Genomic DNA, 13,272 nt, shown 5'->3' on the forward strand with positions numbered 1-13,272 from the left:
AAAGCTTAGCACTATGTGGCTGGTGTCCATTTACCTCACCAGACTGTGCTCATGATGAGCTGTTCTCTTTGGATGCAGACTGTCCTGATTGCAAGAGCAGAGCTCAGCACAAGTGGTAACCCTGCAGTACGCTTGTCAGTTCCAATCTCCTCTGTCAGCTTGGAGAAATGTGGATGGTTAGCTTAGAACCACAGAATCACAACATGGTCTGGGTTGGAGCGCATCTCCAAAGGTCATCCAGTCTAACCCTCTTGCAGTCAGCAGGGACATCCTCTGCTAGATCAAGTTGCCCAGAGCTCTCTCAAGCCTCACTTTGAGTATCTTCAAGGACGTGGTCTCAACTGCTTCTCTGTCCTACCTATTGCAGTGTTCCACCTCCCTCGCGGTGCAGATCTTGTTCCTAACACCCAGTCTCTCATTTCAAACCATTGCCACTTGTCCTGTCACTGCAGGCCTTTGCAAACAATCCCTCTGCAGCCTTCTTGCAGTGCTGTCAGATAGGCCACTATTAGGTCTCCCTAGAGCCTTCTCCTCTCCAGGCTGACAACCTCAGCTCCCTCAGCCTGTCTTCATAGCAGAGGTCCTCCAACCACCCCACCCCCCCATCATTTTTGTGGCCCTGTACTGGACTTGCTCCATCAGGTCCATATCCTTCCTGTATTGAGGGTACAAGCTAAAAACAGCCAGGTAGAAACATGTTAAAACACACAATTTGCTTACCTGTTATTTAGCAATCTGAGCCCACTACCCATGCTTTCTTTCCCCCCACTCTGTTGTATTCAGGTTACACTGTGGTAAGACAGATGAAAGTTCACTTCTTTCTTTCTTGGGTCCTTTTCCCTCCCCTCCCTCCAAGTACAATATTTGCAGTGCAAATTCAGCAAGGAGATATTTAAGGACAATCTTCTCAATAGGTCATTTTTTCTAGAAAAGTAATTAAAACAAATAAAGAGATCAGGGGATTTAAAATAAAGCTTGTTTTGTTGTTGTAAAAGCACTGTCCACTGAGAATCCACAGCTTTCATTTTGAGGCAGCTTGGTTTAAAACCCTTGGGTTTATAAAAAAAGCAAGAACCACAACATTTAGGAAACTCTAGGCAGGCTGTTACATCGCTGTATTCTCACCTTAACCTTGAAGTGAAGCCTGGAAGCCATGCTTACAGCTGTCAGCTTATACCCCACCTGGCTCAAGAGTGCAACTGCTTCAGTCCCAGCAGCCATGGGACCTTTCCAGCCTTTCCAGTCCCCTTTAATGTCCCCTCAATGTATCACTTTCCAGCACTGCCTCTGCTAAACACACCACTCAGCCAGCCAGCCTGCATCTGCACATGCATCAGTTTGCAGACCTGCCAGAATAATTTCCACTCCTTTTTAAGCTACTACTAAAATGTGTCTGGTTTTGTGAAATGGCTGCATGGGTTTAAAAGGAACTACTAAGGATAACCTTGATGACTGTTAAAATGCACTGCATTACCTTACTGCACTGCATTACTTTAGCTATACTCCTGTTTAAAAGCTAAGTTTGCAACCAGGAAGCTGAGGAAAAAAAAAAAAAAAGATGAACTACCCTGTGAGGAACTTTCTAACGAGGGCAAGTCTCTTGGATTTATGTCCTGGTGGTCATTTCCCTTGGCTTTGCTCCAGCACAGGCACAGTGCAGCAGTCCGATGGGACACTGCTACCTCTCGGGTCCCAGCGGTGCTCTGCATGGTCGCATGGCATCCCTGCACCTCAGCAGACACTGACCCTCTGCCTGCAGGGACAGGCTGGGACCCTGCCAGCGTGTTGGCAAATCTGGTCTTCTGCAGCTAGGGCCTGAACAGAGGTCCATCCCTGGCATTTCTGAGCTGCTGCAGGGAACAAAGCCCTCTCCTCTTTGCCCATATTGGTTCACCACTGGCCAGAGCTAGAAGGGGCAACAGGTCCCTCACACCTGCAAGCTCTTTGGTACTTTGACCAAATGACAGCAGAGATTTCCAGTCCTGCCTCCACTCATAAGTATTTTTTTAGGACGCTGAGACCAATATGAGCCACATCCATCTTCCCCAGGAGGGATTATTTTCCAGAGAAGACAGAGCTGTTGATGTCAAGAGAAATTATTTCACCCAGGCCTATGCTCTGACCCCTTGGGTATACACCATATTTAGTCTGTTGCTGAGAGGGGGTTGTTTCGGTATTTTGGATTTGGCACGTTGATGGGAATTCCTAGAGGATCCTAGCTTTCCCTTTTTGGGATGTCTCCATCCACAGGTCCTACGGCACAAGGCTGTTGGCTACCAGCAAAGGAAGCAGGGGGGAGAGCTGGGTACTGAAGGTTTGCGGGTTGTGAGAAAGGTTTGACAAGGACCAGATCACTTCCTAACCCCTGCAGGTCTGCCCCTGTCCTCCTCTCCCTGCCAGTGCAGGGTGCCTGCTGCCTGTTCTTTCCACTTCATCCCGGGGACTGTTGCCCTCAGTCATTTATCACTTCTCCTCTTCCTTTTATGGACAGAGGGAGGTATTTAATATATAAGAAAAAGTATTTACAGTCCTTTTCCAAGATCTGAGCTGTGCATGGGATCACAAAAGAAATTTTGGCAAATCTACTGGGGAGGTGGGAAACAACTGTCTTGCTCCCCCAGGGCAAAGGAGGCTTAAACCAGCCCCAGGCTCCAGATGTCACATAAACACACCGAGACCCATAGCCACCCCTACCCACACACCTCTGCTATGACACTAGTAGCCCTCCTCTCCCAGTCGGCCCCTGAACTCAGGGACTTAACTCCAAGAAAAGGAACTGACCATGGGCAGGGAGGCTTCTGTGCCCCACACAACCACTGTGACCTGCCCTTTGTCCTAGGCACAAGGGGTGAGGATGCTGTCAAGGTAGGAAGAAGTTTAGGGTCCATTTGTTTGACCAAACAGTTTCATCCCAGGAAAAAGCAAGACCTCTGCACCTGTGAGTGAGGAGTACCCATTCTGAGTCAGGGGTACCCTTTTCATGGCTTTCCAAAAGCCAGCAACACCTCACTTCCCTGAAGAGTGTCTCAGGGCAGAGGCAGCTGCCCAGAGTTAGGCCCTGCTGGGAGTGAGGTCCTTGTCTCAGGCTGTCTCTTTTAACCCAGGTACCAAGAGGATTTTCCAGCGGGATGTGGTTTCCAGGGCCCCTCCCCATTGACAAGATTCTCCTCCTCTATATAGGGAGGCTGCAAGGCGGGAGGACTTGGACCGTCCCTGCTGGTGGCTGCACAGGTTCCCGACGCTCCAGTTCCCTCTCTGCTCCCCTAGTCGGACGCCTGTAAGTACTGCAGGGGCCGAGCACCCCCGCTGGGGCTGGGGGTTCGCCGTGCTTTGGGATGGAGCACTCGGCAAGCTAACCGTTATGCTAGCGGGCACCTACATTCGGGCAGCTGGCACGCAGGTGGTGCACAGGCAAGAGGTGGGGTGGGACGCGTCGGGCACGCTCAGGCGGTTTATCCCGATCCGTGTACTGCTGACAATACATCAGAGACCATGCCCGTCTGAAAGCGTGCAGGGGTGTTCTAGCCTGTTCCTCAGCCACTACTCACTGCTGCTGCCGAACCGAGCCTTCGGGATGCTGTCTGCAGGGCACGAGTGGCGCTCCAAGCGAGGCAGCCAGCCCGCGAGTGCCGGGTGCTGCCTGCGGCGGCGGGCACACCACCTGCGCTCCGCAGCGAGGCAGCTCCTAGCCTGAGCTGCTCACCTTCTTTAACTGCTTCTACTTTTTCAGTCCTAAGACAGGAACTGAGTGCACTTTCCATGCTGTTTAAAGAAAGTATAACCAAACGGAATAATTAGTTTGCTAGTTATCCGGGTTTTAGACCGGGAGAACGTTTTGAAAGTAGAGGAAGAAATGGAAAAGTTTTTTGCAAAAATGCCCGAATATGTTTGGGATAAAGTTTAAGAAAATCCAAACGGATAACTCCCTGAACTGCATGGATTCAGACGATTGCCTTTTTGCGCAGGGGAAGCTAAAGCAGCAAGCTCTGAAGAGAGCGCCGGGAGGGAGGGAAGGCAGACAACAGTAGATGGCAGCACAGCGAGCGGCTGTGCCGTCAGCTGTGTGCCCTGGCTGCTCCCTCACACACGTGTGTGTGCATGTGTGTGTGATGCTCACCCATGGAGATGCTGAGCTGTACGAGAGACATTCCTGGGTGCCTATGAGGAAGCAGCATGAGCTATTTTAAGCAAGGGAGAAATCGGAAGGGCTGCGGTTATCGCGTACCCCCCACTGAGTGTACTTTCTAAAACACACTAGTTCAAAGCCAAGCCCACCTTCTCCTTCACTCAAAGCCTCGGCCTGACAGCAGGGTAGCACGCAACAAGACCCTCCGGAGGGACTGACTTGCTGAAGTCCCGAAGTCCGGAGTTTTCCCAAGCCACTCAGACAGGGGCTAAAACGATGAAGCCCAGAGTGCAAAGTGCTTGAGGCAGCAGTCACTGAGCCCACGACTCTCTTCTGGCTGCGTTTGCTTGGATGTAAACAATGATTTTTATTATCTCATTTGCAATTGACACACTAGTCCCTAAAAGGTATTTGTTTTGAATCTGTTATCATTACATTTTTGTGGACCAGCTAGTATTGAGAAGAACATCACCATATATGGTAGCACACATAGATGTATGCAGAGGATCCCAACTCTTTAAAGTTCACTAAGACTTATTAGTTGCAAATCTGTTGGCTTTTCTTTTAAATATGTTAATTTTAGCTGGAGCCAAAAGCTAGAGATAGCTTCACAACTTGTGCAAAGTCCAGCTAAAGCGTGGATCATTTGTGAATTCTAATGAATATGCAGAATCCAGTTTACTTAATAGAATGACATTTGGGGGTATCAGAAATAGTATTTTCAAGATAAAGGGAATCTATGCCTACGTGATGCAATTCCAGTCTTTTTCCCTTCTTTTCTAATTCCTACAGTTTATAACACAGGTAATAACTGAAAAAAAGCTATCAAGTATTTAACCAGAGTTATGCAGTAACTTGCATTGGCAGAGCCGAGAAGATCTGCTGGGAGACAAAGGCACTTACAGGCAATTTGATTAAAGTTCCTGGAGAATGTATTCCAAAGCAACCAAACAACCCAAAAGCCACAGCCCTGTGAAATTACTGAAAATGTTATTTCTTCTAGTACAGACTTTCCCTCTTCTGTGTCTGAACAACCATAGACTAGTACTGATGACACCTCCACACTCAGATGAAACTACCCATGATGAGAGTAAGCATTTGAAGGGTGGTCCCAGTAACCACTGTAGAGAGGTCAAAAGGCCAGGAGGGTTTGGTGGCCATGCCTGTGACACAGCTAACTGTGCTGGGGAACCAGTTCCCAAGCGAGGATCACAAGATTAGGACTCACCCATAGGTTTTGGTCAGGGTTTTTCCAAACTATGCTCAATTAGGTAATTCAGCTAAGTACTGGAAAAGTAAAAGACAATCAACCTGGAAAGCTCATAGTCAAGAACTACTGTAGCCCAAGAAATGCAGCTTGAGTCAAGCATCAGAGTACCAGCTCTTTCATGAGAAACCACTCAGGAGAGCAGGACCTGGCCTCTGGCAATCACTCATACTTGGTTAATATTTCCCTCTGCTCCAGCTGTTACTCCCTGTATGGCTGTGATAAGCTTTTATACTGACATGCACATCCTGCAGAGGAAGGGAGAAGTGCCCTTTATCTTCTCATTAGGGTGAAAAGTAGTCCCTCTAAGTCTGACCTAGGAGGCAATTCTGCTCGGCCAATAACCTTTTAATTAAAGCTCACTTCCTAGAGCTATTTATACTATATCCTTGGAACAATATACTCAGGATAAACCAGTTGTAAAGCCAGTATTCAGCTTCTGTCACTGACATGGTAAGGTAAAAGGCAGCAAAGTTCAGCTGCATACATCTGCAGTGGGACAGCAGGAGGAGCAGGAAGATGTGGAAGCATACACATCTTTAAGGCAAGAAATTCCATAGCAGTAGTATTTTTGTGATTGCTTTTTCTCTTCCCTTCCTCTGGACAGCTCACCTCTGAGGATGACTTAACTATATACCCTTGTACAGGGACTGTCATCTACCCAAGTGGTAGAGAGGATGAGAACCTCTTTCCATCTTATCTTATCTTATCTTATCTTATCTTATCTTATCTTATCTTATCTTATCTTATCTTATCTTTCCAGATAAGATACTGGCCTCCATTTCTCTCAGTCAGCCCTGAGGATGAAACCCAGCAGCTGGCCAAGGGGTAAACTTCGCCTTCTCAGGGAAGGCTCTCACCAGGCAGTAATGAATCTTTCCTTTTGGCCCGTTGCCCCAGTAACAAGCACGCACTGGACCAGTGCAGCAGATCTTTTGATTAGAGATGGAGTAGAAGGTTTACTGCCAAATTTTAACCAGAAAGCTGCAGCAGCTCATTAATTTACTGCACAGGGCAAATGAAACTGAGTTTGTGGAGCTCATCTTCTACCCCTTCCTTTCCAAAATCTTGCTTTATTATTAATATGGATGAATATTCATTAGTCCATTAAGCTATTAACATTAATTAATCCAGAGTTCATAGAATCCTTTTTCAGTACAGTGGTACCCAGCTGCTACTCAAACTCCACCCCCATATTCCAGAGGATCAGTCACAAAAAGATCTTTCTACACAAATCCATGTATTTTTCTCATTGCTTTTCATTGTTCCATGTTTCCTGTAGGGATCTATTCTTGCCACATTTAAACTAGTCAAACACAGTGCTGAGATCTAGGGCACAAAACCCTCTATTTCCAAGCTCTGCACTTCATGACATCTCTTGCAGCTTCCAACCTTATCTTGCTTTTAAGAAGACTGAATGCAAATAACAAGGTGCAGAAAGGTGCAGGAGAATGTAAAGAAACACAGAGAGGTCAGCTCTGTTTCATACTGTAAGCTGTGAAAGATGCTTTTGACCTAGGATGTAAGAAGGAATGGAACTTTCCTTTGGTCCTTGGGCATTGAAGCAGGGAGGAACTTTTGGGTGACCCAGCATGTGACAATGCTTTGTAGCAGGCCAACAATTTTATATTTGGTTGGGGTTTGGAGGTAGGTGGTCAGGATGATTCAGCAGCTCGATTTCCACCACCATTTTTTGTGGACAGCCTGAAAGCAGCAGGGCTTCACTCCATGAAACTCAGCTTGGTGGATCAGTCTGACAGCAATACCAAATTCCTGTTGATTTGAGTGTGGTGTCCCTCAGCCACAGGCAGCACGATCCAATTTTCCTGATGCTTCAGGATAACCTGGGGTCTGCCCTGGGCCTGCGAGGGATTGAAACTGTCACACTCCATTGCCTCCCATGCTGCTGGGGCAGTGGGGCAGAGAAGATGCCTTGCCCATTTCTACCACAGCAGGATGAGAGGGCCCATAGCAAGTTCCTGCTGCTGCCCAAGCCCTCTGCTCCTCGATGCACAGCCCCGGCAATGGAGCACAGCTCCCTTCGTTCCCCTGTCCAGCCAGCTTTACCCTGCAGCCGCCAGCTGGAAAGCTCAGCTGGAGAGAATACCATCTCCATTATTGGAACTGTGCGGCTCTACCAGCCCTCTTGGCAGCGAGGGAACATGTTCTGCCTTACTGCACACAGAGGTCAAATAGTTTCCTCTTGCAGCTCTCTTCCAAGAATCCCCTGGGAGCCAGTGAAGGGCCACATCCTACCGAGCTCCCTCACCCAGGAGCACTGCACGCAGGCCAGTGGCATGCACAGAGCCAAGCTGTTAGGGTCTCCTTCCTGCCCACCCAGACCACCATAGGTGAATTTGCCTGCTGGAGATTTCCAGGCAAGGCTGGTGGCTCTAGAGCCAGCACATTTAGAGGAAAGCTGGTTCTATTTCAGGTGAGAGAGCATTTAAAGAGCCAGGGCATCTCATGCCCACTGCGTCTCAGTGCAATGCCATCTAACTCTCTCAGGCACTTCTAAAATCCTGGCTTTGTTTTTAAGCTTTATGCCACCTTCAGCATGATCCATGCTTCTCTTCTCTCTCAGACCTCTCACACACTTTGGCCTTGCAAAAAAACATTAATCTGTGGGAAGGCTTCAGGGACAAATATTTGGAAGGCAATCTCTGATGCTCCCAGAGCACAGAGTGTCCATCTGGCTGCATACCACAGAGCCTGATCCTCGCAAAGATCACTCTGCTTATGGGTTGATTGCTGACATCTTTAGCAGTCAGTGCTCCAAGCTCTCTCAAGATACATGTTTGTCTGCATGCTGTAAATGTTAAATTCATTCTCAATAAGGAAACGAAACAGGCTGTGTCTCCTAGAGCTATTTCTCTTGGGCACACGACCTTCCATGCTCCGGCTGTAGCTCCTCCCCAGCTATCTCTCTGCTGCCCCGCATGGCAGGTTTCCCACTGAGCGCCACTCTTTCCCTGCCCTGTGGCAAACCACAAATCCTCTGTTTACTCCTACCCTTAGAATTGTGTGTCACGTAGGACAGAGCAGACCACCCGTGAAAGCTGCAGCATTACCAGCACAGATGTCGCAGCTAGCTCCTAACTTCCAATGGCCAGAACAGCAAAGAAACTGCTGCCTGCCCCTCAAACAGGGTGCAAAGCAGCCAGACCCTGCCACGGCTCTCGCTAACAGAGCAGATAGTCCTGGCTGCTTTGTCCGCGTGTGACCGCACGATGCTGGTGTATCCATGCAACTGCAGGACACAGGCGCCTCACCCTCCCAACGTGAGCATCATGGCTCACGTTATCGAAGAGCTGATGCAACCTGCAGGCTTGCTGCTTTGCTCTGCTCTCTCACGTGACAGACATTTACCCTTCGTAAATGATCAGGTCCCACCGTCTGAACCACGGGAGAGCTGCAGACTACTGCTCCCTCACCAGCAGTACTGATAGCAGTGGTGTTTCTGGCTTGTTTTCTCCTTTTTAATTTGACCTGTCCTTAATCATATTCTTCTCTAACCAAAATGGTACCAGAGTCATATGAAACAGTCCTTGGAAAGCCAACTACATTGCTGTCCTTTCCAGAACACAGCCTGTGAATTGTTCCACTGATGATTTCATTATTGCTCTGCTGTCAGTAAACATTCAACAGCACCTGAGAAACTGTGTACGTATCTGAACCCGGTTAAGCTTGTGATGGGCAAGACATGAGAGTGCAGGAAGCTGTTCAGCTGGAAGTCTGAGTGCAGTCCTGACGGTCTCCTTGCAGAGACATCAGCTATGCCCTACTCTTCTCTCTGATCTCCAGTACAACAGAAGTAATAAGTGCAGGCATTCTCATTCAGTTTTGTGCCAAGAAGCTTTTGATTTAGGCGAATTCAGACACAGCAACAAAGGAATGGGAATCCCAACACAGGTACTCTAAGGTGGATATCTTTTGGGCTGGCACCTGAAAGAATCTGCATGGAAGTGAAAGATACGACAGAGGCCCCTAGTGCTTAGGAGCTACCCCAGGGCAGGTCTGACAACTGCGTTTGGCCTGGAATGTCTCCACATTTGTCTCCCTTTAAAGCAGAATATTTTGCTTCCTCAATAGGTGTCTGCCGAGTCACAATGGCTCAAAAAGCTCTCAGTGACGACGAGAAATTCCTCTATGTGGACAAAAACTTCGTTAACAACCCACTTGCCCAGGCCGACTGGTCAGCAAAGAAACTGGTTTGGATTCCATCAGAGAAACATGGATTTGAAGCAGCAAGTATCAAGGAAGAGAAAGGGGATGAGGTGACAGTGGAACTGGCAGAAAACGGAAAGAAAGTGACACTGAGCAAGGATGACATCCAGAAGATGAACCCCCCGAAGTTCTCCAAAGTGGAAGACATGGCAGAGCTGACCTGCCTCAATGAAGCTTCAGTGCTGCACAACCTAAGGGAGAGATACTTCTCAGGTCTAATTTATGTAAGTGAGAGCAAGCACGCACACCGCATGGCCCACTGCATGCACCCCTGGCACAGGGCAGCTGACCCAGCCACTGCTGGGGGCACCTCCTTGCATGCAGCGCTGCCATGCAAGTACCAACCCCTCAGTGCTGGCATCCTAAATCAAAACTGCTTTTAGTTCCCTTTATTCCACACAGCACTGCTGCTTCTTTAATAATTGCTTCTTTACATCATGAAATTAAAACATATGAAGATTTCTTCCCCCAAACTTGCTGAGTCTGAAAGGATAGTTGGCTTGGAAAGTACTTTCCAATAGCTGAACACTACGCCTCAGCCCTGATGGTTAGAAAAAAAGATGCAATAGAGAATAGTTAATAACTCCAATGTAAACCTGAACAAATTTCCAGTAACTTGCAAAAAGAATATATGGAGAAGCTGAATCATGCAGCATGCAGGGCTTTCTGAGGCAGAGCTCCCACTGAGAGGCAGTGACAAACTCTGGTTTAGTGGGTGCTTGAGTAAAGCCTTGTGTTTGAGTGAGTAGATCAGCACACTAGAACTCACCTTAGTCTGCTCTCGAGGACCAGTGTGTAAATCAATCGAAGTCACACACACCAAGAGTTTTTTTCCCCCTCCCTGGTCTTGATCGGCCAAGCCTGGGCAAATGATAACCTTCTCCATGGCCATGTGGATTAGGGCCAAGATTTTCCTGTCTTCCAGTTCACACAAGTATATTAACAGGAAGTGTATTTTTGACATCGATAACCCCACAGATAGCAAATTGCTCAGTAAGAAAGCCCAGAAAGCATCTCTGGACTTTAGCTGCTATCTGTGACTCCACACGAAAGATCCCTATGGTCTGCAGCAGAAAGGTAATCCACAGTTGCAGTCTCTGAAAATTCTGTCTGCATGACAGGATCAGTGACAGGTGAAAGAAAATACAGAGCTTAAGTAAGAAAGTTTGAGAAGCAGGAGTATAGCTCTCATCATTAATATGAGGAATGCTAAATTGGAAAGTAGGAAATGAAGCAGGAAAGAAGGTAGTTCCATACAGTCCAGCAAAGGAACTATTCAAACGTTATGTATAACTTCGAGGAGCTAAACTCAAGATCTTTCCTTCAGGAATGCACCCAAATGCACATCACCAAGATCCCTGAAAGAGCCTAGACTCTCCCCCCTGCCAGTGCTGGAGTTTGCTGTTTTCTCGGCATGGGCACCATCAGTTACTAAACCAAATGTTCTGCACTGCTGCAAGGTCTAAGAAGTAGCTGAAGAATAGTGGGATTTATTTCTTTATTCTTGTTCCCAGCAACACTCTGCCCCAGGATTTACAATGTTTACTTGGAATTTTTGTGGAATTTTTACTTTCTAGAGGAAAAGAAAATTAATTTTAAAGAATGGATAATGCCATTAGAAAGAAAAAAAAAACCACACCTAAATCTATCAGAAATGAAGTTTTGCTTCCCAAGAAGTTAGATTTATAGATGGTCTTTTCCTTCATCATAGGTGATTAGGAGAGAAGGGCAAGGAGTGTGTTGTCACCAACTCAAATTTCACACTGCTCAGAACAAACGGAATCTGTCTTGTCCACATGCAAATTTGATTCAAAATGATTACACAGACATCTATAAATCAGGAACCCAGATTCTGGCGAGTAGATAGATGAGGCAAGTTTCTTCTACCTGTATTCATTGGCACAACTCAGTCTTCACCTAGGAGTGCAAAATGCTTTCCTAAACACAGGGCACACTGCAACCAGAGATGGGATTCCTCTGCCCAAACAAGGGCAATACAGATACAATAGAGATGTGTGGGTTTGTGCCAGCCTCTCTTAAAGACCCACCAGAAGTGGCTATCCAAGGAATACTCAAAGTCAGCACTCCTATGGATATTATTCTTAAGACACTTGATATTTCATTCTGCCTCCAGACCCTCTAGGAAAAGATATGGCTGGAGGTTCCCTCCCTGGACAGGCTGTTCCCGAAGCAGAATGATTTCAGGAACGGAGCCTTTCCCACACATGCTCAGGCAACAGGCTTAGTTACTTTCATCACTTAGCATTTATTTAGTGTCCCCAGATCCTAACAAAGCAGATACCCAGAGCTACACGTGGTGAAACCAGGGGGCTGGTCAACTCTCCTGAGGTGAGAGATGGTACCAGTCACAGTCCAGTTAGAAATTTCCTGAAACTCATCATCTCCACCTTAGCAATCTGCTTCTTGTGCCCTGAAGTCAGCTCTTCAAAAGCATGTTGCTGTATTGCCTGGTTGTGCAAACAGCCCTGCATGTGGCAAGCAGGCAAATGCCCAGCAGTCTCAGGGAAGGGCAGCCTAAAGACATCTCTGAGTTAGAAATTTACTCTTCTATTGTCTGTCTTGGTTCAGAGTGATTCCTCGAGCAGAGTAAACGCAGGTTTACTGAAAGCACCCTGCAAACCCAACCCCTTGCTTATCGATTCTTTAAGGCCCTTGGTGGTCATTCTAGGATAAAACAATGTCACTTCTCACGTGTATCGTCCTGGCAGCACTGAAGCTTGCTTTGACATGATTAGCACAGAGTTTCATCCTGAACTCCACTGCCAGTGAAATCCAGCACAGTGATTATCTATCTCCCACACCAAGGGTTCTAGCTCGGAGATATGGAGAACCAGCAAAGGCCTTGTTGGCTTCTTTGAGACTATGGTGACACGGTCACAACCTGAAACAATAGGAGAGGTCCTCATCACCCAGACATTGTCCTGCCCAGCGTGGAGCACCCAACCTGCTCCTTGCTGCTGGGGGCTGCTGGACGCCCCTGCCGTGTGCTGAATGCCATATAAAGCCCTTGCGCCGTGCCTAGGCTGTGTGGTGCCATTGCCTATTATGGTCAGGAGAGGGAAATCCCAGCACCCAGAGCCGAGCCTTCCAGATGCCATCTTACAGTCCTGTGCTGCGCTGCTTCCTATGGGGGGAGCAAGCCCCGGGGCTAGGGCCTGGCAGCAGCTGCAGACCACTAAGGGCTTGTTCAGAAACGAAACAGAAAATCCAGACCCACTTACGCCTGCAGCAGAAGCAGCAGAATCTCCCTATCTCCGTCTTTCGGTTTTGTTTAAAGTGGCATGGGTTTACAACTAGCAGCCATAGCCCAGCTTAGATGCCACACCAGCCCTGCAATAAGAATCTAAAACACGGTAGAAATCTTTTTTTGGAGGTTCTAAGTGAAAAACCCTTGTACCTTGCTTACTTTTAGCAAGCGTTAGTGCAATACGGCTCGGCTATTACCACCTGCTGTTACTTCTGCTCCATTTCAATAGCTGAAGCATTCCGAAACACAGGAGAAATCAAACAAAAAAGAACGATTAACAAAAGCTGGAGGAAGGGCTCTCAGCCGGTAGCAAACATTCTTGTTGGTTTACCTATTTTTATGCCAATACCTTCTTTAAACTGCAATCAGAACGGCCCTTTTCCC

The 13,272-nt window shown here is 47.5% G+C and overlaps 1 protein-coding gene across 1 annotated transcript in view; it reads left to right on the forward strand.

Annotated features, from left to right (window-relative positions):
* The first annotated feature begins 3,213 nt into the window (after window positions 1-3,213).
* MYH11 (myosin heavy chain 11) overlaps window positions 3,214-13,272 on the forward strand; it is a 50,403-nt gene continuing 40,344 nt past the window's right edge. The window contains exons 1-2 of the mRNA XM_064153891.1: window positions 3,214-3,277; window positions 9,486-9,844. Of these exons, the coding sequence (XP_064009961.1) occupies window positions 9,503-9,844 (342 nt within the window). The 5' untranslated portion in view covers window positions 3,214-3,277; window positions 9,486-9,502. The remainder of the gene's footprint in view (window positions 3,278-9,485; window positions 9,845-13,272) is intronic.

This window comes from Pogoniulus pusillus, chromosome 13 (genome assembly GCF_015220805.1).
Source record: "Pogoniulus pusillus isolate bPogPus1 chromosome 13, bPogPus1.pri, whole genome shotgun sequence".
In the NCBI taxonomy this organism is placed as follows: Eukaryota; Metazoa; Chordata; class Aves; order Piciformes; family Lybiidae; genus Pogoniulus; species Pogoniulus pusillus.